Raw genomic sequence first — 26,774 nt, 5'->3', positions numbered from 1 at the left:
CTGTGGCCCCTGGGAGCAGGTTGGAGTAGGGCAGAGCTGGCCTTGTGGCCCCACCGTGCTTAATGGTGGCCCCACCTGGCCTTAGCTTCCTTTGTGACGTCCCATCTTTCGGAGCCCTTTGGACTCCTTTCTCCCCATTTGATAGATGGGAACACTGAGGCCATATGTTGCTTTGACACGTGGCTGGACACTGAGCCAGATCTCCTCCAACAGTATTTCTCTTCATTACTGACCATACCAGGGCCAAGACTGTGAGGCTCCCTCAACAACCACCCCACATCTCTCCCAGGAAGGGGCGCGTTGCCGCCCCAACTTCCACCCCACCGCAGAGATGCAGAGGCAGTGCTCGGGGCAGGCCCCGGGGGAGCCAGAAGCCGAGCCAGGGGGCGAGGAGCTATGTGAGCAGGAGATGAAGCGGCTGTGCCTCTCCCAGCAGCCGGTGCGGGTACTGCCCTACGCCATGATGGACAAGCGCTTTATCCGGTGTGTGCCGGAGAGCCCTGCCTAACACTGCGGAGGCCAAGCAGTGGGGGTGGGGGTGGGGGGGGAAATGCACCTGTTGGACGGGCGCGGGGTGGAAACATCAGCCCTGGAAAGACTTTGGCCCAGGGTGCTGCTCTGCCTGGCCAGGTGAGCATGCTGGCTGACTCAGGGCAACCCCCTCCCCATCACCACCCCATCCCAGGCAGCTACGGGAGCCCGAGGGGGTGAAGACCTCCTGCTGGCAGCAGTGGCGTCGCAGGCGGCAGACTGCGGGTCGGCGACTGGGGGAGGCAGCTCGGCGGCTGACCCGGGGCTGTGGGCTCTGGGAGGGGGCTCTCTACGAGATCGGCGGTACGACCTGAACCCCAACCCCCACCTTTCTCCTCCCCTCTCTGGAGTCTCAGCGTCTAGTTTAGAAACCAGAAGAGGGCATCACCCCCCTTTGCCGTTGCACCGTTTCCACCCCTCCACCAATCACCCCTCAATCACGTGGCTTTGCGGTCACACACCCGCCTCTGCCCCCAGAGCCAGTCCCCCAAAACGTTGGTGGACGATGGCGCGCCCTCGTGGCTGTTAGAGGTACTGCTAGGCAAGCCTGCGGAACTGGCCATTAAACTGAGGTCCTGGGGAGGCTAGTCACCCACACCCTCCCTGGGTTGGTCAGCCCTAGGATGACCAGTCGGGCCCACAGCTGGGCGCCTCCTGACTCCCCTGCTGTCCCCCGCAGGCCTCTTTGGCACTGGAATCCAGTCCTATTTCACCTTCCTTCGCTTCCTGCTGCTACTTAACCTGCTGACCCTGCTTCTGACCTGCAGCTTTGTCCTGCTGCCCCTGGTCTGGCTCCGGCCCCCTGACCCAGGACCGGCTCTGAACTTCAGTGAGTGCCCGGCCCATGGAGAGAACAGTTCTCCTGAGCCCACCTGAACCCTGGGGGCTGGTCCAGCATTCCCATGCTGGGACTGCCCCAATCCTCTGTGTCCCAACCCTGGGCATCAACCTGCTTGGGTCCAGCCCTGAGACTCTGCCTGACCTTACTATTTGCATGCCAGCCTCCTGACATGCCCTCAGGACCCTTCTCAGGCCTCCCGAAATTGGGGGCTATGGAGTGGGAGGGGCAGAGCCTCCCCTATGCCTTGGGGACCCTCCCCTATGGGACCCCTCTCCCTTCTTAACAGCTCTCCAGTGTCCTGGTAGTGGCCACCTACCCCAGACCGGTGTTTCCAAGTTCAACAATCTACTCTGGAATGTTTTTACCGGCAGGGTGAGTGAGTCTGTCCTGGCCAAGGAGTAGGGAGGCTGGGGGACCTGAGGATATGGCCTCAGGAGACCCCAGTCCAAGATGACCCCCGACCCCTCCAAGGGCATGTTGGCTTCTAGGGGGACAATCCTTCCTAGACAGGCTGTCTGGGTCAGCAGCTGAGTCACGAGAGAGGCTGTGGCCACTGTGCACCATCCAGGCCCATGCATGTGCCCATAGCCCTCAGAGCCCAGGTAGGGTGGGGGTACGAAGGACAAGAAGGGAAAAGTGTCCAGGCTTCTGGGATAAGCACCACCTTACCCTCATTCCTGGAAGCCACGGCGTGGTTCCTGTGTGGGTTGCCGTGTTCCAGTTCTGGCTTTTTCTTCCAAGCTGTGTGTCCTTGGGCAAGTTGCCTAACCCCTCTGGGCCTCTGTGAAATGAGGATACTCTTATTCTCTACCTGATGGGGTTATTGTCAGGGTTACTGTGTTAATAGCAAGAAAACGCTCAGCACACAGCCTGGGTCTGTTATCGTTGTCTGACATCCACAGGCCTTCAACAACACCTGTCTCTTTTACGGAGCGTACCGGGCGGGGCCCGAAAGCAGCTCGACATACAGTATCCGCCTGGCCTACCTCCTGAGCCCACTGGCCTGCCTGCTCCTTTGCTTCTGTGGGATTCTGCGGAGGTGAGAGCAGAGCCCCGGGTCTCCCCTGATCATTCCTCCTCAGTGTGGTACCCTCAAGCTGGTGGGGAGTCCCTGCCGGCAGACTCCAGGCCCGGAACTCTGCATTCCCAGCTGCAGAACTCAGGGGCAGAGCCACGACTCCTGTATCCCCACCCCACCCCCAGTCAGGCCAAGGTCCAAGCCTGCCCCTGGGGCTGCCCGGGGCTTCCCACCCCAGATCAGGGCTGAGCCAAGGCTGAGCCCTGCCCCCCACCGCCCCCTCCAGGATGGTGAAGGGGCTGCCACAGAAGATGTTCCTGGGCCAGGACTATCGGTCGCCTCTCAGTGCAAAGGTCTTCTCGTCCTGGGACTTCTGCATCCGGGGGCAGGAGGCCGCCACCATCAAGAGGCATGAGATCAGCAATGAATTCAAGGTGTGCATGAGGACGTGCATGAATGTGAGATGTGAGTGTAGGTGTGGATGAGTGTGAGAGCACATGGGACTTTGTGTATGAGTGTGTGGCTTGAGTGTGGGAGTGTAAGAGTGTGTGCACACAGGATTTTCCAGCTTGAGGGAAGTGGGGTGCTGGGCCATGTTGGGGTGTGAGCACGCAGCTGCATGGTGCTGGAGTGGGGGGCTCTGGATAAAACCAACCCGTCTGTCCCCAGCCTACTATCACCCCAGCTTTGCCTAGGGCTTGCAGCCTGTCTCCCCACCCACACCAACCTGGGGCTATTTGCTGGCCCCGCTGCCCTTCCACCTGGGCCAGCCCTAACCCGTGCCTGCCCTGCCCCCGTGACAGATGGAGCTGGAGGAGGGGCGTCACTTGCTGCTCCTGCAGCAGCAGACCCGGGCTCAGAGGGCCTGCCACCTGCTCACCTACCTTCGGGTCAACATCCTCATCGGGCTCCTGGTGGTTGGAGCCATCAGCGCCATCTTCTGGGCCACCAAGTACTCGCAGGACAACAAGGAGGTGCCAGGCGGCTGACATGCATTTATTTCATCCCAGCCAGATCTGGGGGAGGGGATGGGATGGCCCCACTCTGCAGGAGAAGAAACTGAGACTGCGAGAGGTTAAAGCAATTTGCCCAAGGTCACGACCAAGTCAGACTGGCTCTGCCTGAGGCTCTCCCCCCACCACCACGCTGTCACTGGGAATAGTCCAGGGGCTCCCAGATGCCCGCCCTGCCTCAGAGCAACACTTGAAGGGGTCGTAGGGCATGGGCGAGCTGCTGGGGGCCCTCCAGCCCACAGCACCCCCTTACCTGCTTCTCCCCACAGGAGTCCTTGTTTCTGCTGCTCCAGTACCTGCCCCCTGGGGTCATCGCCCTGGTCAACTTTCTGGGTCCCCTGCTGTTCGTTTTCCTGGTCCAGCTGGAGAACTACCCTCCCAACACTGAGGTCAACCTCACCCTTATCTGGTGAGTGCCACCTGGGGGGTGACAGGTGTGACAGTGTGTGGAGGGCAGGGGAACACTGTGTCCTGCCACCTGTCTTGATTATCGCCTAGTACTGGGGGCCCCGAGCAAGGGAAGGCAGGCAGCCACTCTCACACACAGTCTCGGGGGGCCCGTCTAAGGTTCTTCCGTCCCCACCATCCAAAGCAAGCCAGTGACTGTTTTTTCAGGGACACAGGGTACTACAGTCACCGCCCTAGGAACACAGCTCCCTCCCGTGTGCCCTGAGGGTTTACAGGCCTCACCTTGATAGCCCTCCCATGACCTGTGAAGTTAAGACCATCCTCGCCACCACTGGATAGATGAGGACACTGAGGTTTGAAAGGGTCAAGTGCCTCAGTCAAGGGAATCTCCCCACGCCTGCTGAGTGCAGGTTCACTCAAGCCCACCTCCACCCCCAGGCTCTGCTCTGTCTCCCTCTTCAGGACTCAGGTCCTGCCTTGGACCCAGCCACCGCCTCCCTAGCCCCCCCAGCTCCAGCTCAGGTTCTCTGCCACCCACCAGTCATTCAGCAGGGCCTGCTTTTCCTCAGCCTTCCCTGGCACAGAAGCTGTCCGCAGCCCATTCCGAGTCCCTCCAAGGTAGACTGTGTTTGGTTTGAAACTTTATTATTGGAACGGGTAATAACACGCACACATAGGTAATCGGTTCAGTTCGGTTCAGTCGCTCAGTCGTGTCCGACTCTTTGCGACCCCATGGACTGCAGCACTCCAGGCCTCCGTGTCCATCACCAACTCCCAGAGCTTACTCAAACTCATGTCCATCGAGTCAGTGATGCCATCCAACCATCTCATCCTGTCATCCCCTTCTCCTCCTGCCTTCAATCTTTCCCAGCATCAGGGTCTTTTCAAATGAGTCAGTTCTTTGCATGAGATGGCCAAAGTATTGGAGTTTCAGCTTCAGCATCAGTCCTTCCAATGAATATTCAGGACTGATTTCTTGGTTGGATCACCTTGCAGTCCAAGGGACTCTCAAGAGTCTTCTCCAACACCACAGTTCAAAAGTATCAATTCTTTGGTGCTCAGCTTTCTCTATAGTCCAACTCTCACATTCATACATGACTACGGAAAAAACTACAGCTTTGACTACACATAGGTAATAGCACATGCAATTCAAAATGCTCAAAGGATGAAAGATAAAAATAAGCCCCTACCCACCTGTGCCTTCCTCGACAGGAGAACCACTGTTTCCACCAGCCTCTTGACATGCATCAGCATTCAAAGTCCACACTTTGTGAGACTTCCCCGGCGGTCCAGTGGTTAAGACTCCCTGCTTCCAAAGCAGGTGACACAGGCTCAGTCACAGAATACAGAGAAAAAGTAAAAAAAGAAAGTGCACACTTGTATATAACATGCAGCGATGGTTCTGGGTTGGGCCACCCTACCTGTGTGATCAGTTATATACTATTCAGGAGCATGCACGCACTTGTTTGTGGTATATGGACAGTGTGAATAGTATGCTCAGTCGCGTCCAACTCTTTGCGACCCCATGGACTATAGTCCGCTAGTCTCCTCTGTCCGTAGGATTCTCCAGGCAAGAATACTGGAGTGGATTGCCATTTACTTCTCCAGGGGATCTTCCTGACCCAGGGATTGAACCCGTGTCTCCTGCATTGCAGGCAGATTATTCGCCCACTAAGCCACCTGGGCGGAGAAGGCAATGGCACCCCACTCCAGTACTCTTGCCTGGAAAATCCCATGGATGGAGGAGCCTGGTGGGCTGCAGTCCATGGGGTCTCGAAGAGTTGGATACGACTGAGCGACTTCACTTTCACTTTTCACTTTCATGCATTGGAGAAGGAAATGGCAACCCACTCCAGTGTTCTTGCCTGGAGAATCCCAGGGACGGGGGAGCTTGGTGGGCTGCGGTCTATGGGGTCACACAGAGTTGGACATGACTGAAGTGACTTAGCAGCAGCAAGCCACCTGGGAATAGGTCTTAGAAGAATGATCTCACCTGCATTAATGATATAAAGGCCCATGTGTGCCTCCTGTGACTCTCCAAGCTGGGTGTTGTGGGAAGGATGGCTCGACTGTGCACTGTTTGCCATACTGATCTAAACAGAACCATTCTCCTGTGAGTCGTCTGGGGAACACACTTTGGGAAACATTGCCATGGATGGAGCAGGTTGGAAGGAAGCTGGGCCCTGGGTTTAGAGGGGGCTGGTCCCAGGAAAAAACTTGAGGTTGTGCAGATGTCAGCCACACCTGTGTCCTGGGTAGATGTGCCCTGTACCTGGGCTACTCCCCTGACACAGTCTCCGCCCCCACCCCAACCCCCAGGTGCGTGGTGCTTAAGCTGGCCAGCCTGGGAATGTTCTCCTTCTCGCTGGGCCAGACCGTGCTGTGCATCGGCAGAAACAAGACCAGCTGTGAGTCCTACGGCTACAACGCCTGTGACTACCAGGTGGCTGGTGGCTCCATCCGGGCCTCTCCCTTTGTCCTCTGCAAAGCCCCACCTCTTTGATCTCCTTGCCCCTCTCTGGTCTCACCTTTGTGAGAGGCTGTGGGCAGAGCTGTGCACTCAGCAGTCACCTCCAGGGAGTGCCATTCGCATCACACTGCCCTGTGCAGAGGAGGCAGCTCCAACTGGCTGCCCGTCTTATTCTCCAGGCCTGGATTTTAACTTAGCTAATCATATCAGACTCCAGGCATGGCTCCTATACTTCAGGGTCCCCCTATTGGGTGGGTAAGGGGTGGTTGGGGACCGAGGGTAGTGATAGATACCCCCTCTGATCAGTGCTGGGAGAATTCGGTGGGAGAGGAGCTGTACAAACTCAGCATCTTCAACTTCCTCCTCACGGTGGCCTTCGCCTTCCTTGTCAGCCTGCCTAGGAGGTGAGCCACGTGGGGACACCACGGGGGCGGCGTGGGTGTGTCTGGGGGGATGGCCAGTGGCCACGGCCAAGGCTGTGAGCAGTTCTACACTCGTGTGTCCCGTGTGAGTGCGTGTGTGCGAAGGTCCAGGGCCCGGACCAGTGAGGTTCACACACTCCTCTTGGGTGGTGGGGACCTGTTCCCTCCCTCCCCAGGATGTTGGTGGAGCGGTTCTCTGGCCGGTTCTGGGTTTGGCTGGACCGAGAGGAGTTCCTGGTGCCCAAGAACGTGCTGGACATCGTGGAGGGGCAGACAGTCACCTGGATGGGCCTCTTCTACTGCCCCCTGCTGCCCCTGCTCAACAGCATCTTCATTTTCCTCACCTTCTATATCAAGAAGGTGAGGACTCTGGGGCCGGCAGGGCGCAGGGGTGCACCTGCGTGGGCACCTTGAGCGCCATCGGCGGGGCAGCCCTCACATCCTGCGGCTGCCCTGCCAGCCACTTCCAATCTGCACACTGCACCTCTGGTCTGCAGACTGCGCTGACCAATCACTTCCAGTCTGCACACTGCGCTGAGGATGCCCCCCTGTGTCCTTTTTCCCTCTCCCCCCAGTACACTCTGCTGAGGAACTCCAGGGCGTCCCCTCGGCGATTCCGCGCCTCCAGCTCCATCTTCTTCTTCCAGCTGGTGCTCCTCCTGGGCCTGCTCCTGGCCGCCGTACCCCTGGGCTATGTGGTCAGCAGGTGAGCGGAGCAGAGGGCCCGAGGCAGCTGGGCCGGGGCTCCTCGCCTGGTCGCTGACCCTGGCCCTCCTCTGTCCATCTCTTTCCCAGCATCCGCTCCTCCTGGGACTGTGGCCTCTTTGCCAACTACTCGGCCCCCTGGCAGGTGGTCCCTGAGCTGGTGGCCCTCTGGCTCCCACCCCCCAGCCAGCGCATCCTCTACTACCTGGGTTCCCACGCCTTCAGCTTCCCGCTTCTCATCCTACTCAGGTGCCTTTCAGGGCAGCGGAGGGCCAAGGGAACGGGCACCTGGGAGGGGAGGATCCTTTTGTCCATGGGCACCCCAGCCAGTCTCAGGGGATCCAGGAGCCAGACAAGGACAGCCAGGGATGGAGAGGGGCCAGGTCTGGCGGCCTGGAGGTTCCCCGATGCCCCTGGGCAAGCGCCCTTACATCCTCACCTGTAAAAGCCCCTGAAATGACCACTGGAGCAGTATGGTGCCTGGTGCAGACGCACTGTGAGCCTGCCGTCCAGAGGAGAGGGGCTGAGCGACACGCGGGAGGAAAGAGAGGAGAAAGAAAGGCTGTGTCTGGGATCCTGGAAGAGAGAGGACCCCCAGGGGGTGTTTTCTAAGAGATTGAGGGGGGGAAGGAGGAAGTAGGGGGCTGACTGACCATACCTCCCCTTCTCTCCAAAGCCTTGTCCTGACCGTGTGCATCTCCCAGTCCCAGGCCAGTTCCAGAGCCATCCGGAGACTGCGGAAGCAGCTGGTGTGGGTAAGTATCCGCAGGACTGGGGCCAAGGGGACTGCTGGCGAGACCCTGTTGGGGCCGCGGGCCGCCGATAAAAGCAGGGAAGATGGAGAGAGGGAACCGGGACCTCAGGCTTGGCCTCAGGTCAGGCGGAGCCGGGCGACAGAAACGTGGCTTTAGGCCTGGAGACCCGGTTTAACACGAGTGTGGGTTTGGCCTAATGTCAGGGAGGCGGGACTCTGGTGGGGGCGTGGTCTCATGCCCGGGCGGTGTGATGGGCGTGGCCTTGAGATAGGGCGGCGTCTGACGGGCGTGGTCTTTGAGAAGGGGCGGTATCTGGTAGTCGTGGTCTTGAGGGGCGGTGTCTTGGGTGGGCGTGGTCTCTACCGTACGTGGGCGGGTAGGGGCGGGACCTTGACGGGGCGGAGTCTAGCGTAGGGCGGGAGATTAGTAGGGCGAGGCCGCAGCGGGGCGGGGAAGCCGGGCTAGCTCCGGTTGGGGCGGGGCCTCAGAGCGGCTACTGCTAGCCCGGCTGCATTCTCCCCCGCCCGCCTGCGGGTGAGAGGAGTTGCGGCTCCTAACCGGCCTGCTCGCCCCCTGCCTCGGCCTCAGCAAGTCCAGGAGAAGTGGCACCTGGTGGATGACCTGTCGCGGCTGCTAGCGGAGCCGGGCTCCGGCGACTCTCTGGGGCCTGAGTCCCCTGTGTCCCGAGGATCACGCCCGAGATCCTTCTGCCCCGGATTTCCGTGCCCGGGCTCCCCGGGACCCAGGCCACGCAAGCCAGGACCCTCCCTTGAAGACCCCGCCGGGTTGCGCGGTGTCTCGGTCCCCGCCCATAGATTCCGCTTCCCCAGCGGTTCGGAGCTGTAGCACTGACCCCCCGCCCCCGCCACCACGACCACCACTGCCCAGAACTTCACCAGGCCCCCACGTGCAGCACCCCAACCTCCTGCCCCCTCGCCCCACGTTCCTGATCCCTGGTTCCCTCAGTGGACCCTCCAACAGGGTGCCCTAAGGTGGGGTGCATACACCCAGGGGCAGCAGGAAGAAAATATGGGAACTTGTATTTATATTTTTATCTCTGTCCTTTAAAGTTTTCTATTTTTGTTAAAGTTTTATAAAATACATAATATATTAGCATAGCGACCCATGAACGTGCTTTATGAATACGCATCCACCGGGGGTGCTTAGGAGTTGTTTAGTGTGTGGAGTACCCTTATAAAGGCTCGGAGACCGCGGTCTGTCAGAAGGGAAAGGCCTGGCCGTAGTGAAAGCAGACCTGCAGACGCACTTGCCATGCTCTGACTGCAGGCACCCGCACAGCCTCCTGTAATTCCTCCATCACGTGTGGGGCCATTAAGACCCACAGTCGTTATGAGTCCCCAAGGGGCAGCACTCAGAACTGATCTGCACCCTGAGACGCAGAGTGTGGGCTCCAGGGAGGTAGAGGAGCCCCCTGCCCAGGCAGGCAGGGCCGTGTCCAAGATTCCCAAGCCTCCAGTGCTGAGGTTGCAGAGGTTCTCAATCCATGGTTCTCAGCCTCAGAGAACACTTGAGAAGCCTGTCGAATGCTGGCTCTGTGCCAGCAATTCTGATGCCAATGATCCAGGTGCAACGAACAGCCCAGCATCGGGACTTTCTCAAGTTCCCAGGTGACTGTCAACAGCAGCGAGGGTTGAGAACTGCTGGCCCAAAGACCCAGGAGGGAGGGTCAGGAGAAACCCCAGAACGTGCTTGACCAACCCAGCCTCTACTTCCAGCAGCAGGGGCCCAGTGCCTGGCTGGATTCTTGGCCTGGACACGGCGTCCAGGCGGCTCTGGCCTGGCGCCCTCAGTCCAGAGGCTTCCTGTGGTCACTGGAGGCTTGGCTGTTACAGCTCCTTCTGTCGCTGTCTCTCTCTCTCACCCAGCGTCACATGACCCATCCATCTGTCAACAAGTGCAGGGCCCTGTTCTGGGGCTGGTGATGAGACTGCAGGAGACACAGGGAGCTGTGTGCTCAGTCTGGAGAGGGCAACCAGCCTGGCCGCAAAGAAAGTGACACACACTGCGAGACACATTGTCAACTAGCAGCTTAGGGTCAACGTGTGGTCCCCAACCACCAGCACCAACAGCTCCTGGGGACTTGTCAGAAAAGCCTATTCCCAGGCCCTACCCCACCTTCTCGAATAGAATGGAGCCCAGCCCTGTGGTTTAAGGAGTCCTGGGGGGTGGGGAGGTAATGCTGATGGCCACTAAGTGGGAGAACATCAAGGTCACCTTGAAACCTCACAGTCCTGATCACCTTCATGTGCCTTCAGAGAACCAGCCAAGTGCATCACCGGATGTGAGGGGGATGCGCTTTGGGACTTGGAGGAACTCAAACCCTGAGCCTCAGTTTGCTCAGCCAAAACCTGGGGATGACGCCACTCTCCTCCGTGTGGTTACTTGTATAGCGTCCTGATGGGTGTCCTGCCCTTCCTGGAAGAGCAGTTGAGGTCCTATTATAACATAGTCATTGGCCTAAAGGAAGTGGGAGAGGCAGGAAGTGGCCCTACGACCGTGCCCGCCCTGCAAGGCAACCTGGGGCTCAGCGGGGAGCCAGCAGGAGGGTTTTGTGGACCTGGGGGCCTTGGAGGAGAGAGGACGCAGGTGGGAGGTGAGGCAGAGGAGCAGGCTGAGCCATGGTGTGGGGATGGGCCAGGCGGGGTTTGGCTGCACGGAATGGGGATCTGAGGCCTCTACACTGGGCTTTGGGGCCCACGAGGACCGTCAGTGAAGATGGAACCAGTATGCCCGGGGCTGGGCTTGGAGAGTCAGGGGGCAGGTAACGACTTTGAGCCTCTCCACCAGTAGCAAACAAGACATACGTGGGCAGGGGGAGGCCATGGGGCTACTGCAGTAGGTGAAGCCCGGGTGTCTCCAGGTGCAAGAGCCCAGTACAGATGCAGGAAGGCAGAAACCCCAGCACCTCCACCTTGGGGGCCCCAGACTCTCCCTGCCCAGCCCTGAAAGGGTTCCCAGCTACACCAGCCAAGGGAGTCCAGCACAGACTCCCACTCAGGGGACCCTCCCAGGAATAGGACGCGAGGCAAACAAGGAGATGCTGGTAAGGCCGTCTTTTATAGGCGAGATGCCCTCTGTGGGCAGAAATCACAAAATGTCAGTCCAGTGGATGACAGGAGAGCTCTGAGGACACCCCAACTCTGCTCCATCTGGGTGACCCGGGCTCACCTGGGGCGCCTGTTGAGTGCTGTCACACCTGCAGCCCGTAGCAAAGGGGCGCAGAACAGCCTCGGCCCCCATCTGAGGGGCACACAGGTGATGGCTGGAGAGGGGCACCCGGGGCGGGGCGAGAAAGATGGCCCTGGTTCCACCAAGGCCTGAGGGAAGTGTCCTTCGAGGCCACCCGCCGCTCTCTGCCCCGGCTCCTCAAATACATCGATAAAAGGGGGAGGCTTTTCATGAGCGGCCTCAGCTCGAACCCGATGCCTTGAGCACAATGTAGAGGAAAAACCTCGAGCTTCTCAGCCTTCAGGCCACAGCCTGCCGGCAGCTGAGGCCACCCCTCTGTCTGGAATCCTCAACTCCTTCCCCCACCCCTCTCATCAGAGTGAGAACAGACTCTGGGAGGGAATTCATTGGGAAGCTAAGAGACTGTTAGCTCTTGCTCCCCAAATGCAGAGACGTAGATGGGTCCCCAGGGCACGTCCCCAGGGGTACAAGTCAGGATTCTGAGTAGCAATTCTTGCCCACTGGGGACAAGGGACGACCAAGGTGACAGATAAAGCTAGTCCCCAGGGGAGCTCCAGGACACTGTGTCCAGGTTCTAGTTCCCACCCCCGAACCCCCCACCCCACCCACATCCTTCCTGCTGCTGGCAGGTGGGCTGGGTCATCCTGCCAGACCAGCTTCCTGACACGCCCAGACCTCATGGGCCCCATCGGCTGCTCCCGAGCCACACCCAGGGGCCCAGGCAAGGGTAGCTGGCCTTTCTTGGGTCAGGTGCCCCTTCCGGGGCTGTGCTGAGGTGCGAGTGTCATTGACCTGTGAGGTTCTGGATGAGAGAAGAGCCTGCAAGGAAAGCGAATGGTTCCCTGGCGTCAGGACATTGTCCTCGAGGAAGGCATCTGTGTACAGATCAAAGATCCACATTCCATGAGAGCAGAAGAAAAACGCATGCAACTACATCAGTGTATAACAGGGAGTGTTTCAGTAAAGTCATTTCATTCATTAAAAAAAGGCCTGGTTGGGGAGGTGCCCGTCCTCCTTGGGGACGCTGGTGCCACTGTGGGATTGGCTGGGTGCTGGCCCCCACCTCACCCGTTCCCTCCCTTCTCTCTGCCCTGAGCCCCCAGCCCTAAGGGGTCCATTCCTTCAAAAGGACCCTCATGATTCCATCAGGCTTCCCAAGTGGCTCAAGAATCTGCCTGCCAACGCAAGAGACGCAGGAGACGCAGATTCAATCCCTGGGTCAGGAAGATCCCCTGGAGAAGGAAATGGCCACCCACTCCAGTATTCTTGCCTGGAGAATCCCATGGACAGAGGAGCCTGGCGGGCACAACTGAGCACGCCAAGCACACAGCGTAATTATATCAGGCCCCCCTCGCTACTCTGGGATAATCCCCTCATCCCAAAACCAGCAGGTTAGCAAATGCCATCTCCCTGGCCAGCTACCAGAACGTACTCCAGGGTTAGGATGTGGGCATCTTCTTCCCAGGGTCCTAGAGTGGTGGCAACCGTGAGCCCTGGATTGGCTCTGAGCCCCTCCTAATGCCCTGGGGGTGTGGGGAGCATTGCTGTTCTGGGCCCAGCCCCGGGGTGCTGTGGTCTCCAGGTTATCTCCCCACTGCCGGCATGCACCCACCCAGGAAGCACCCAGGGGCTCTGGGTAGAGGGCTTCGATCAAGGAAACTCTTGCTTGCTGGGCGGAGGGCAGTCCGTCAGAGGCCTGAAGCTCCTGCTGCTGCTCTCTTTGGCGGCCCTAGGTGAGCTGCTCAGGGACATCGTGGGAGGGGCTGCTGCCAAGGCCTTGAAGTGGCAGGCTCAAGGTCCAGGGGTCTAGAGAGCACAGAAGAGGGGGACCCAAAGGCCCAGACAGCTCCAGAAGCGCAAGACAGAGAGGGGAGGATTTGGGCTCGAGTCAAAGACCAGCCCCTTATTGAATGCATGTTGGTTTAGTCACTAAGTTGTATCTGACTCTTGCAACCCCGTGGACCACAGCCCGCCAGGCTCCTCTGTCCATGGGATTCTCCAGGCAAGCATCCTGGAGTGGGTAGCCATTTCCTTCTTCTGGGGATCTTCCTGACCCAGGGATCAAACCCAGGTCTCCTGCACTGCAGGCGGATTCTTTACTGACTGAGCCAGCGGGGAAGCCCCTATTGCATGCATATGTACCCCAATTACTGCCATTCTGGGCCCACTCTTTACTCATCTGCAAAATAGGTTCGGGAGACAAAATGCTCTGGGCTTCAAAGAGCTTCTGTGAGCGAAGATGTTTGTGAGGTCCTGGGCCTCCTCTGAGCTCAGGACAAGGCTCTCTGGGCAGGCTCTGGCTGTCTCTCCTTCCTGGGTCCTCCTGACCACGCTCACCTCTCCTACAGCCACCAGCAGCTCCTCACAGGAGAGAGGAGAGTTACCCAGCACACTGCGGGGAGGAGTACCCCCAGCTGGAGACCCTGGAGTCAGGCCCCCACCCATGGTAGAGACCTTGGCTGGCAGGGTGAGAGGTTGTTGCTGGTGAGTGGCGTCTGCTGCCAGACAGCTGGACAGTTCTGGAACCCCAACCTCAAGCCCTGCAGGGCCCTGGGGGGTCGGAGAAGAGACGGCTCAGCAGGGGGGTGTGGGCAGGGACAGCAGAGGATGGTGGGCACAGTGACATGGAGCCAGGAAAGTATATGCTTCCCCTTGGGCTGTGGGGGCATTGCCAGTGGAGGGGGGCAGAGGGAATGTCCCCCCGGGGGTATATCCAATCACTCTACCCCAGTGACTGACCTGTAACGGGAGTCCCTGTAGGTGGGGGTGACCCCAGGGCAGGCGTGGGGCATTCTGCTGGGGTCCCTTGGCCTAGGAGGAGGGCAGTGAGAGAATGAGGAAGTCTGGGCTCCCCACACCACACCCCCGCCCTGAGGTGCAGCAAAGGGGAAGCTGCCCGACTCTCGGAGGCAGCAGGAGGGTGTCAGCGCCCCCGCCACCCCACTCCCCACAAAGCTGCTTGATGGTACAAAGCCAGGGAGAGAAGATGCTCCTGGTGCCGCCTCCACCCCTCTGCTTTCCCCCTCCACCTTTCTGCCCCCCCTCCCTTCTCCTGCCATCTCCTATGCCCCCTTCTGTCCCTGTGACCCTTAAGGTCAAGGTGATCAGTCACCTGCTCCTCTCCATGTCTCCGAGCGAGGCTGCCCTCCTCTGGTGTCGACTGGCCCTGTCCCTTCTCCTCTCTCAGGGCTGTGGCCACAGCTGCCTCTGCTCCACTGAAGGGTGGGTCTCACTTGAATGCGGCAGAGGCTGAACTATCGTTTCCTCATTTGCTTTAAAAACAAACACATCATGGTGTTTCCGATAAAATGAGAACAAATCTCAGCCCAGGCCTCTGGGTCTCTGGGAAGTACCTGGGTAGACCCAGTCCATCCCCCTCCAGCCCCTGACTTCTGCTCAGACTCTTGGCCACAAAGCCCTGCTAACTGAATTCCTAAGGGACCAACTGACAAATCACTCATTCAATCATTCAACAAGTACTGGTTGAGCCCTTTTGGTGCCAGGTGCTACTCGGGGCCCCAGGATGGATACACAAGGTGGGGAAACAAATCAGAGACCCCTTAAAACAAAAGAACAGATCCTTGCCCTCAAGTAGCTTACATTCTAGGGGGGCCGGGGGGACAGATGATAATAAAAATTAGCACATTTGGGACTTCCCTGGCAGTCCAGTGGTTAAGACTCCACTCTTCCACTGCAGGGGGCACGGGTTGGATTCCTGCTCAGGGAACTAAGATCCCACACGCCTCTGGAGGTGCAGCTCCCTCCCCCTAAAAGCACATTCTACAGCGCTCTAGAATGTGGTGGGTCCCAGAGTACAGCAAGCCGGAAAGAGGGGAAGGGAGGGGGCGGGGAGGGAGGGTACCATCTACCGGGAAGTCATCTCTCAGAAGGGGACACACAGAAAGGACACGAAGGAGGTGGTGGCACAGTATGTGTCCAGACAAGGGCCTGCGTGGCCAGAGCCCAAAAAGCAGGAGGGGAGGGGAGGCAGTGGAGTGGTCGTGCTGAGTAGGGGCATGGCGTTGTGGGCAAAGTGTTGGGAGGATGTGTAGCAGAAGGCTTGACCTGATTTACTCTTCAGAGGGTCGTTCGGCTGCTGTGTTGAGAAGAGAGGGGATGTGGATCAAGGGTAGAATCCTAGAGAGTCATTAGACTGGTCCTGGGATCCAGAGGAGAGACTGGGTGATAGCCAGGAGGCCTGGCCAAGGGCTCAAGATGTATTCTGATGGTCAGGCCAACAGCCATTGCTGACGGATGGAAGCGGGTGGGAAAGAGGGAGCTGTGGAAGATGACTTCTGGGTTTTTGGTCTGAGCAACGGAAAGATTGGCGAAGTCAAGGGCAGCCTTACAATTACTGATTACTATCAGTGGGAGCAAGAGGTTGGGCCTGAAACATTGGATGTTAAGGAATGGAAGAGCCAAGATTTTGGAAAGGTTCTCTCTGTGTATTTGAATTCCCCAGGAATCATGGCAAGTGCAGTATGGAGTGTAGCAGGAACCAGCTGCAAGAGTCTTCAAGGGAGGGTGGGTGTTTTCTAGGTCATTGCAACTCAGAGGACAGGGTGCAGTATCTGAAGACACGGAGTTCCAGACTGGTGTTTAGGGAGGGAGGGGGAGAGTGGTCCAGGAATGTGAGAGGATGCCCACCCTCGCCATCCACAGCCAGTGCGGGGAAGGCTGTAGGTGCATGCAAGCACCGCCCAGGGAAGGGGAGGCTGGTCTATTCGGTGCAGAAGGTGAGACGTGGGAGGAAAGCTAAGGGATTTGATGCTGACTGCGCCTACCATCCTTCAAGAGGAGTGGTGGCATACAAAGGAGGACTTTCAGAGCCTTAGAAAGGGTGAGCCAGGAAAATGAGGGTGACCTGGGAGCCTGGAGTCTTCTGTGGGGCTGCCATGAACAGAGGACAATGTTTGGAGGCAGTCATCTGGTTGACGGACAGATGCAAACAGAGCACACACAAAGAAGTCTTGATGACTGTTCCTCCCCTCTCCACTCCTAAAACCCACTTCGAAATCCCCAGGGTGAGGCTCTAGACCATTCATAAGCATCACTTGGAAGGGGGCTGCTCTAAGGAAGCACAATGCAGAAAATGATTCTCTACTGGTTCTGGAGGCAGAAGTCTGAAGCCTTGCTTGTGGGGGCTGTGGTAGTCCTTGGCATCCCCTGGCTTGTGACAGCATCGCTCCAAATTCTGCCTCTGTGTTTACAAGACCTGTGCGTATGTGTCTTTGTCTGTTCTCTTGTGTGTGTGTGTTAGCTGCTCAGGCATGTCTGACTCTTTGTAACCACATGGATTGTAGCCCGCCAGGCTCCTCAGTCCATGGAATTCTCCAGGCAAGAATACTGGAATGGGTTGCCATTCCCTTCTCCAGGGGATCTTCCCCATCCAGGGAGCATTGCAGGTGGCTCTTTACTGCCTGAGCCACCAGGGAAGCCCCTTCTCTCATAAGGGCCCACCCTAAACCAGCATGGGTTACTGGAGTCCATCTATAAGGACCCCATTTCCAAATAAGGTCCCGTTCACAAGTACCTGGGGTTACAGCTTGAATACATCTTTTTTGGAGGACTCAGTTCAACTTTCAGCAGGTAGGCTGCCTATTCAAAATCAGATCCTTGGGCCCCAGCTCAGATCTAACGAATTGGGCCTCCAGGGTTGGGGCTTCAATCTCCAAGCATCTGGGTGATCACAGAAACAAGCAGGGTCCATCTCCAAGGCCTCTGAGCCTAGCTGGGCAGTAGCCCCGCTGCCCTGGCCTGGGCACAGCCCTGAGAGGGTCCTTCTTTCTTTAGCAACAGTGGGAGGCTCTGCAGAGCCACTGGATCAGCCCCGCCCTGGCCAGGCTCAACTTCCGGTCCCAGTCCCCAGGGAATCCTTGTCACTTGAGCAAATTCTGAGTGTGTCATCCTATCATTCAGATGTTCAGACACAGTTGGTGAATTTTTAATTAAATGATAGGCCACTCGTTATCTGTGGGGGTGGGCTAGATGCATTAACTAAATAATCAAAAGAGAAGAACGACACAAGCCTGGCCAGAATAAAAAGTGAAAGCTCTGCCCTGTAGGAAACGAAAATAGAAAGTGGCTCCTGTCTCTGAACTTATGTAAATCAGGCTTCTATTAATGGCCACCGAAATGGAAATGAAGCTGGGCCAGCTTTTTCTTTCCACTTTTGTCAAGTCAAGGTCATTTGCTCACAACGAAGGGGGCAAAAAATACCATCACCTTTAAGCCTGGTCCCACATTTCCCCAGGGAGGAAGATTCTGGCCCCAAGAGCGTCTTTGGGCAGAGAGCCGTTGGCAGTTTGACCCCAGAGTCACATTGATGAAATTGTTGGTGGCAGTCGGTAAACTGGTGCCCCAGAGACTAGATTAAACTCTAGATAGCGCTTTACTTAACTCTTTCTTTGCACAAAAGAGTGTTTGAAAAAAAGTACGGAAAAAAATCCAGGGTTCTCATGAAGTTTAGAAAGAGCCTCAGATGGGAAAATATTTGTGATGACGGAGCAACCCTGGGCAAGGGGAGAATCCTGATTCAGCAAGCCTGTTGCTGGTGGTCTAGACCAGTTTCCCAGCGTTGACATTATTGCCACTGGGGCTGGGTGGTTTTTTAATAGGGGCTGCCCTGGCATCGTAGTGAGTTTAGCAACTTCCCTGGCCTCTCCCCAACTCGATGCCAGGAGCATCTTACCCCTCATTGGTGATAACCAAAACTGTCCCCAGACACAAAAATGTCCTTGGAGGCAGGATCACCCCAGGTTGAGAACCACTGGTGGAGAAAGAAATATACTTAGTGGTCAGAAACTTTAGGATCCCTAGAAAATGTCTCTGAAGAACATCATATTCTAGTTTCTTCCAATTTTCTGTTCAGTGAGTAGTTTTCTGATCACACCACTTCCAGAGCCAACGTTCCTGGCAGGACGAAGATGATGTATGAAGTATATATTTGGATTTCATACACCCATCTCTAGCCCCGCCCGAGCACCCCCTCCACATTCTCCTCGAAAAGTCTGGTAGGTACCCACCGTGCATCATTCAGCCCTCTCTCCCAAGCCCCCACTCAGAAGGCACCTTTGTTTAATCCTGATCACTGTCAGAGAATTCACTGTGGGCAAGCCCAGGTCAAAAGGAAGATCTTAGAGATGCTTGGATTTTGTGCTCAGTCATGTCCGACTCTTTGTGACCCCATGGACTGTAGTCCGCCAGGCTCCTCTGTTCATGAGGATTCTCCAGGCAACATTACTAGAGTAGGTTGCCATGCCCTCCTCCAGGGGATCTTCCCAACCCAGGGATCGAACCCAGGCCTCCTGCATTGCAGGCGGATTCTTTTACCATCTGAGCCACCAGGGAAGCCCTGCATTGGGTCTTAGTTACAGCACGTGGGATCTAGTTCCCTGACCAGGGATAGAACCCAGGCCCCCTCCACTGGGAGCCCAGAGTCTTAGCAACTAGCCGGGAAGTCCCAAGATGCTTGCTACATCAAAATCAACTTCAGGATCTACCTACAAAACACAAAATTACTCGCAAGCAGAGTCTGTGTGGATGGATGAATGCCTGCTGCCAGGAGCTGCAGGGTGGGTTTTGGTCCTGGGTCCAGGGAGGAGAGTTCTCTGGGTGCTGTGGGCATCTGCTTTCCCTGTGTTTCTGAAGTCCTCGCCTTTCCTAAAGTGGCCTGTTTCTCTAGTTCCGTCCCTCTTCTCTGAGTTTATGATCCCTCCACCATAGCATCTCCTGTGGTCTGGATCATACCCTCCTGCCTTCTGACTGTCCCTTTGAGTCAGATGTTGACCCTCTGGGAGCAGGAGCCTGGCCACCACCCCCACAGCCCATGTCCCCAGAGTAGGTGTGGTGGTGTCCAGTTATTTTTGCAGTAAACATCTTTGTCTTAGGCATCGTCACCACATACCTAATTAACTAGCTGGCCAGAAGGCAATTTTGCCATATGAATATAAAAAGTAAATAAAAGAGGGACATTTAAAAGGACACAGTGAACCATGAAAAATGAATTGAAAAAATAAAGACTTTGGTATGAAACAGAAAATATTTTAATATATTTAAAACATATGTAGGAACTTCCCTGGTGGTTCAGTGGTTAAGACTCTGCACTTCTAATGCAGGGGGCAAGGATTCGATCCCTGGTTAGGGAACTAAGATCCCACATGCCATGTGGCAGCAAAACAATTTTTTAAAATGTGTGTAGATTCATGGCCTGGAGAAGGCAATGGCAACCCACTCCAGTATTCTTACCTGGAGAATCCCAGGGATGGAGGGGCCTGGTGGGCTGCCGTCTATGGGGTCACACAGAGTCGGACATGACTGATGTGACGTAGCAGCAGCAGCAGCAGCAGATTCATGGCCATGCAGCATAAATAACTGATTTTATTTTGTGGGTTGTATCTAAGCACTTGTCTTCCAAGTCTTTCGTTCATAATATTTTATCCTCCCCCCTCCCCACTGTCCATTGATTCATCTCCTCGTTCAGCATCACACTTTTTCTCGTTCACTAAAATTTTTTCATTCATTAAGAGAGGTATCAGTTTCCAAACACTAGGATGCTGTTTGCAACAGAGCTTGTACTGTGCTGGGAAAAATTTTGCACTGTTGTGTACTCTTGGCACATTGTCACATGTCTGTTGATAGACGTTCCAAAGTTCTACAGGAAATGGGGGTTTAACTCTGTGCTTTCAAATCACCAAAGGATTTGCAAACTGATATGTTATCGTTTTCTAGTATAATGTGCCATCTGGCTTTATCCTCTCCTTTCACACTTTCAGTTTTATCACTGCATTTTCTATCAAGTCAATATTACATAGCTGTTATCACCCATTACTTTAAGACCATCACATCTATACTTGTCTCTGTATGGTCACATGGGCTAAGATTTATGTAATATAAACATGGGAGTCCTGTGTCAACAGAGAAATGAAACCCAGCGGTCAATCAGTTATTTTATCTTTTACGGCAGAATTGCCTTATGGACAATTAGTTATGAAATGAAAATATGTCTGTAGTGGAAGTGCCTGCGGCAAAGATGTGTATGGCGGAGATGTTTACCATGAAGTTACCAGAGTAGATCTGGATGCAGAAACCTCTGATCTCTGATCTCAGAAGGTGGACAGGTCCTCGATGCCTCCAGGCCACTGCCAAGGATCAGAGTTGAATGCTGGGCCAGCTTGTCAGGTGCCTGGTCCACTTTGTACCTCATTTGTCCCCATCCTGGGAGGAAATCCCAGCTTCAGGGTGTCCTCAATGAACACCAGGACCACACGACTCAAGGTTCACCACTTTATCACAGATGCAAGGAGCAGATGCCACACTTCAGCATGTAACCCGAGAGCAACTGCTTTGTTCAGCCAGCAGATAGTTAACTTTCTGGTCTCCTGCCTCAGTCCAGGGAGGCGGTGATATGCGGGACTGGCAGAGCACCTGGCCCCTGCAAGCGAGGACAAAACTGTTGACTCTAGAAGTTGAATCCAGTGTCAGCCCTCCCAACCTGCGTTCCAGATTTCTCCATGTTTCCTACTCATGTCCTCATTTCATTTCTGTAGCAATGTTTTGAGCAGAAAGAGTCTAAACCCAAGGGGTGGACTTTTTCTCCAGCAGTTTCGTTTTTCTTTAAAAAGCTGAGGTGTTCACATGACACATTTTAAAGTAATAATTCAGTAGCATTTAGTCCATTTCCCAAAAGGAAACCCCATAACTACCAAATAGTCATTCCTCATTGCCCCTCCCCTGGCCCCTATTAACCACTAATCAGCTTTCTGACTCTGGGGATTTTTTATTATTTATTATAATAATAATAATTATTATTACTTTTTGCCACACTGTGTGGCACACAGGATCTTAGTTCCCTGACCAGGGATAGAACCTATGTCCCCTGCAGTGGAAGCACAGAGTCTTAAGCACTAAACCACCAGGAAATTCTCTGGGGATTTTTAAAGTTCTGGCTATTTCGCACGAATGGAATCATACACTATGCGGCCTCTTGGGTCTGACTTATTTCACTCAGTATAATGTTTTTAAGATTCATTCATAGTGTATTAATAGCAGGTGTCACTGCTTCATCCCTTTTTTATGACTGAATACCATTTCATCTTAGAGATGGGTCACATTGTGTTTATTCACCATCCATTGATGGACATCTGGGCTGTTCCCACCTTTCGGCTGTCGTGAGCAGTGCTGCTGTGAACGTGTGTGTGGAGAAGGCGATGGCACCCCACTCCAGTGCTCCTGCCTGGAAAATCCCATGGACGGAGGAGCCTGGTGGGCTGCAGTCCATGAGGTCGCTGAGAGTTGGACACGACTGAACGACTTCACTTTCACTTCTCACTTTCATGCATTGGATAAGGAAATGGCAACCCACTCCAGTGTTGTTGCCTGGAGAATCCCAGGGACGGGGGAGCCTGGTGGGCTGCCGTCTATGGGGTCGCACAGAGTCGGACAAGACTGAAGCGACTTAGCAGCAGCAGCAGAACATATGTGTACAAGTATCTGTTAGCGTCCTATTTTCAATTATTTTGATATATATCTTGGAGTGGAATTGCTGGGTCATATGGTAATTGGAGAAGGGCATGGCTACCCACTCCAGTATTCTTACCTGGAGAATCCCCATGGACAGGGAAGCCTGGCAGGCTACAGTCCATGGGGTCGCAAAGAGTTGGACACGACTGAGCGACTTTCACTTCTTCACTTCACTTCAAGGTAATTCTTTAATTTTTTGAGGAATTGCCAAACCAGCATTTTCTTGATAAACATTGGTTTCCTTCTTCCTCTTTGGACTGTCTCATCTCCCAGAAGTCATCTTGAAGAGACTTCCTAAATTTTACTCATTGTTAACCTGAAATTAAAAATTAACTGAGTGTCCTGCATTTTTCGTTGCTAAATCTGGCAACGCAGAATATACTACACGAGCATAAAATCAAATATGAAATTGTATGGTATATACCGCAAGTAGGGTAGAGCTCAGATACAGGATGGAGGGAGTAATCCAGAAGGCTGCCTGGAAGAGACAGTAACCAGTCCGGCCTCTGGGCTCATCATTGCTGTTCAGTCACTAAGTCGTGTCTTTGCGACCCCGGGGACCGTAGCCCACCAGGCTCCTCTGTCCATGGGATTTTCCCGGCAAGAATACTGGAGTGGAATTTCCTTCAACTGGCATTGCCATTTCCTTCTCCAGGGAATTTTTCCGACCCATGGATCAAACCCCCATCTCCTGCTTGGCAGGCGGATTCTTTACCACTGAGCCACCTGGGAAGACCTTCTAGGCTCATTAGGCATTGTGTAATGAGGCAATTTGCTGGGGAGAGGGTGTTAAAGTCTCCCAACCTCACCTGTGCTCCTGCCCTCTCCCACCTTGCCAGAGCCGGTGCCCCAGCTGCAGGCACCCTGCTGGACAGCGGACCAGGCCTCAGGGTAGAGGTGTTCTGCAGGCATCCTCGGGCAGCCCAGCTACAGACTGGTCAGGAGGGACAGGCTCACCCACACACTGCAGATTCTGAACCCGGGGGGAGTCTGCCAACTTCTCCTTCCCACCAAAGCAGACGTCGGACTAGTTCTGGTGCCAGGCTGAAAATGACATTGATGTCCAACACAGTCCCTTCACACTGGTACTCCCAGGTAAGAGGGCCCCTTGGTTTCTAGAAGGGCAGCTGCCACTTCTGGTAGGTCAGTGGGAGGTGCTGAGAGCAGGGAAGCGTGCCCTGATGTGTCCATGCCTACCCTGGCCTGGCCTAACACAGGTCCAGCCCAGCTGCCCCCGCCTCCTTCACAGGAAAGCTGCACCAGGGACCCATCTTCATGCTGGTTGGCACCCTCATCTCCATCATAGCCTTCTTTTCTTGGACATTGATCTGGACCAAGCAAAGCAGCTAGGAAACGGGTGCTGGATATGGGGGAGGAGTGAACTGCTGGTGGCCTGAGGGGACCCACAGGGGCCCTGGCTGGGCAGAGCTGGTGGGGGTTGGTAGGGCAGGGCTGCCGCTGTGATTGGGCAGGACCCTCTGGGGCCTTCCTGGGACAGACCCCTCTCCCATCTGTACTCTGTTGTAGCTCCTCTCTGAAGTACCACATAACAGACATAGGAAACCCACATACATTACCCAGATAACCCACATCTCAGACACAGAAATTTCTCAGATGCTAAAACCCACCACCAAATGGAAGAAATTAATTACTTGATGACCATGGGCTCATAACCCTGGGACCTTCTGGTGCCCAAGGATTGATAAGGCTAACCTCTGTGACACCAACCTGTTCCCTCAGCCTCACCAATCAGAGAACTGATCACATACCCTCCTGAGACCCTCTTCCTTCCCCTGGCCCATAATGTTTGCTGAAACTCTTTGAGGAGTTCAGGGTTTGAGGTGGGGTAGGGGGTGGAGGTGGGGTAGGGGGTGGAGGTGGGGGGCGTGAGCCCTCCTCCTCCCTGCTCCTTGCATGGCCCGGCAATAAACCTTTCTTTGCTCCAAACTCTGACATTTTGGTTTGGCCTCACTGTGTGATGGGCACACATGACACCATCAGGGCAATGAAAGGGCCATGTTGCCTAGGCGTGACTTGCCAAAGCTTACTGAGGGCTGAGCGTGTGTCAAGTGCCCATGAAGTGCATTGGCGGCTTTATCTGACCCTGATCATGCTCTAACCGCTTTACAGTGGGGTCTGCTGCCTCTGGTAGGGGCACTCTTCCATGTTCCCAACCATCTGAGGAGGATGAGGCCACCCGCGACCAGGGTGGGCCAGGGGCTTCTACCCTCCATGGGAACCCAGTCCGTCTTTCCAGCTGGTGACTGGAGACAGGGGCTGGATTTCCTGGGGTCCTCTCTCCAAGGCCATGACTTCACTGACTTGTAAAGTTGTTGCAGGAAGGGGGACCCCCTCCAGGGCCCAAGGGTGGGCTCTTGTCTAACACTTGGAAATAAACTGTCCAAGGAGACACATGTGCTGACAAAGCAAGAGACTTTGCTGGGAAGGGGTGCCCGGGAAGAGGGCAGCAGGGCGAGGGAACCCAGGAGCACTGCTCTGCCACTGGGCTCCCAGTCTCGGGTTTTATAGTGATGGGGTTAGTTTCTGGGTTGTGTCTGGCTAATCCTTCTGACTCAGGGTCCTTCCTGGTGGCGTGTGGGTAACTCAGCCAAGACGGACGCCAGTGAGAAGGATGCTGGGAGGTTGGCAGGACATATGGACAATCATCTCCTTTCTCCTTTTGACCTTTCCTGAATTCTTTGGGCTGGCGGTAACTTGTCAGTTTGGCATTCCTTACCGGGACCTCCTGTTGTAAGAAAACCCATGTAAATGACCATTGTGCTGCCCAACCCCAGGCTCTGCCGGTCTGTGTGCTCCACCTGCCTGGACTTTGGCAGTGGTCACCTCTGCCTCCTAAGCCTGTCGCCTCCAGTGGTTCCTAAGACACTGCTGCCTCCTGGTCCTCCTCCCCACTCCTGTGTTAGCAAGCCTGTCACCCCAGAATCACACCCCTGCCCCTCCCTCGAACACCAACCAACTAGTCTTATCTAAGTTTCAGGAGGAAGCGGCAAAGTAAAAAAAAAAAAAAAAAAAAAGAACCAGTTAACACCAACAAGACCCACGATGGGTTTTGAGGATTAGATTTCCAATAGATCTAGAGCTTATTATACGCTCTATACATTACCTAGAAGACACACCCACCAGCGCTAGGATGGTTGACAGTCACCATGACGATAACTGGAAAAGCCCCTACAAGGACTGAAAAGGAGAGCTGCACCGGTTTCAGGTCCAAACCACACCCCTGTTCTTGGATAAAATATTCCTCTTGCTCTTTCCAAGCCCTCCCTTTTACTCCAACCCTCCTATATATTTAGTGTCTCCCTCTGAATTGGCTTGAATTGATTTACAAACTAGGTTCCCACTTCTTCAGTCTTTGGCCATTGAATAAAGCTGGTGCTGTTCCAGTCACAGCACTGGTTTTGTTAGTGTCTGCAAACCCAATCAGAAAAAGAAGCTCCCCGGCTGAGATCGGGGGTCTCAGCCCAGGCTAGGACCCCCAGTGCGGACCTGGTTGACCAATTTGGTAATACTCGGTCAGCCTCTTCAGTGGGCTTTCTCCAGAAGTCTGTCCTTGAAACTCTCCTTGTCTTACCTCCAAGTCTCCTCTTCCGAAATCTCTGCTTTCCAGATGCCAGGCTCATGGGGGGGCCATGTTGGCTCTCTGAGCCTGTTTCCCCTTTTATAATGTGGGGTGTAGAGACCAGGGGCCAGTGCTTACTTTCCAGGTGATTCGGTGCCCCCCTTTATTTAGTATAGTGACTAAGCCTCCTGCCCCTCCTCCTGCCCAGGGCACTAATGCACTTGGCACCGATAAAATCTCTGGAGGCCTTGGGAAGGGGATGGCTGGGAAGTGTGCTAGCCTCACCTGGAGGCTCAGCCCCTTTGTCATCAAGGTTGGGACCAGAAGATGCGGGCTGGGTACAGCCCCAAGGAGAGAGAGCCCTGGGCCTTGCTCCCTGTGGAATGACCCTCCATTTGAAGAAATGAAGAAAAGAATAATGGAAAAGCCCACCAGCCTAGATCTTGCAGCCCTGGGGTTCCTCATCAAACATACATGGTGCTAGTTTGAGGGTTTTAGGATGGGATGGGGGTGGTGGCAGGGGAAGGGAGGTTCAGGAGGAGCGGGCTCCGTAAGCCCCTGCCTCAGCTGCTTGTCACCCTCCATTCAGGTCTGGGAAGAGGGTGGGGTGGAATGTGAAGGCCCAGAGGCACCTACCCACTCAGGGCCACTGCCTCCCCACCCTCCTCTTCCCTGGAGTGGCGCCCCATCTCCTGGTGGCGTCTGGCCCCACCTCCCACCTCTGTCTGTCCAGCTCACCTGGAAGACTCCGGGCCCCACCTGGCCAGCACTCCCTCATTAAGCCTTACCTGCAACCAGGATGGCTGGAACTCCTCCCTGCCGAGTCAGCCTGAGGCCCCTGGAGAACTAGCCCCCAACCCCCAAACTCAACCCCCACTCCCCACCCACTCACCAGACAAACAGTCATTCCAGTTTGGAAGCTCTGAGCCATTTCCGGAAAGAACTGGATTAAACTCTGCCCCCTGCCTGTCACCCTGGGAACTTCCTTTCTGTCCGCACACCAGCTTGGAGCCTGGTAGTTGGCCCACACAAAGCCCTCCCTACAAGGCCTCCAGGGTAGGCTGGGTCCGGGAAGATTGGGAGGGGCCGTGGTGTTGGAGAAGACTCTTGAGAGTCCTTTGGACTGCAAGGAGATCCAACCAGTCCATCCTAAAGGAAATCAGTCCTGAATATTCATTGGAAGGACTGATGTTGAAACTGAAACTCCAGTACTTTGGCCACGTGATGCGAAGAACTGACTCATTTGAAAAGACCCAGATGCTGGGAAAGATTGAAGGCAAGAGAAGGGGACAACAGAGAA

The 26,774-nt window shown here is 55.3% G+C and overlaps 1 protein-coding gene and 2 long non-coding RNA genes across 10 annotated transcripts in view; 1 reads left to right on the top strand and 2 right to left on the bottom strand.

The window, feature by feature from the left end:
• The window catches only part of TMC8 (transmembrane channel like 8), a 25,853-nt gene extending 2,136 nt beyond the window's left edge, over positions 1-23,717 (top strand). The window contains exons 2-17 of one of the 7 annotated variants that reach the window (XR_011562160.1): positions 242-483; positions 686-834; positions 1,211-1,360; positions 1,659-1,744; positions 2,275-2,411; positions 2,677-2,824; positions 3,194-3,364; positions 3,673-3,812; positions 6,131-6,254; positions 6,588-6,685; positions 6,880-7,063; positions 7,279-7,409; positions 7,499-7,657; positions 8,085-8,163; positions 22,734-22,989; positions 23,112-23,713. Coding sequence is in view for 6 of the 7 variants with exons in the window: in XM_019981889.2 (XP_019837448.2) it covers positions 332-483; positions 686-834; positions 1,211-1,360; positions 1,659-1,744; positions 2,275-2,411; positions 2,677-2,824; positions 3,194-3,364; positions 3,673-3,812; positions 6,131-6,254; positions 6,588-6,685; positions 6,880-7,063; positions 7,279-7,409; positions 7,499-7,657; positions 8,085-8,163; positions 8,752-9,009 (2,166 nt within the window). In the remaining variant the exon portion in view is untranslated. Of the gene's footprint in view, positions 1-241; positions 484-685; positions 835-1,210; positions 1,361-1,658; positions 1,745-2,274; positions 2,412-2,676; positions 2,825-3,193; positions 3,365-3,672; positions 3,813-6,130; positions 6,255-6,587; positions 6,686-6,879; positions 7,064-7,278; positions 7,410-7,498; positions 7,658-8,084; positions 8,164-8,751; positions 9,286-22,733 lie in introns of those variants that run through there. The other 6 variants (XM_070773993.1, XM_019981889.2, XM_070773992.1 and 3 more) reach the window with 6 other exon arrangements.
• LOC109574114 (uncharacterized) lies at positions 11,980-14,639 on the bottom strand. Of its 2 annotated transcripts, none has more exons than XR_002183039.2 (3): positions 14,486-14,639; positions 14,113-14,184; positions 11,980-12,248 (listed from the first exon to the last, which is right to left on the bottom strand). It is a non-coding gene; the product is annotated as an uncharacterized lncRNA (long non-coding RNA). The 2 variants fall into 2 exon arrangements; XR_011562162.1 differs by having other exon boundaries at positions 11,980-12,192; positions 14,486-14,636.
• Positions 19,723-26,774, bottom strand: LOC109574563 (uncharacterized). Its single transcript, XR_002183109.2, has 3 exons — positions 26,367-26,774; positions 21,971-22,210; positions 19,723-20,806 (listed from the first exon to the last, which is right to left on the bottom strand). It is a non-coding gene; the product is annotated as an uncharacterized lncRNA (long non-coding RNA).

The sequence above is a fragment of the Bos indicus genome, chromosome 19, assembly GCF_029378745.1.
Source record: "Bos indicus isolate NIAB-ARS_2022 breed Sahiwal x Tharparkar chromosome 19, NIAB-ARS_B.indTharparkar_mat_pri_1.0, whole genome shotgun sequence".
Lineage (NCBI taxonomy): Eukaryota > Metazoa > Chordata > Mammalia > Artiodactyla > Bovidae > Bos > Bos indicus.
Note: the sequence above shows the minus strand (reverse complement) of the source record. Positions and strands in the feature narration are given on the sequence as shown.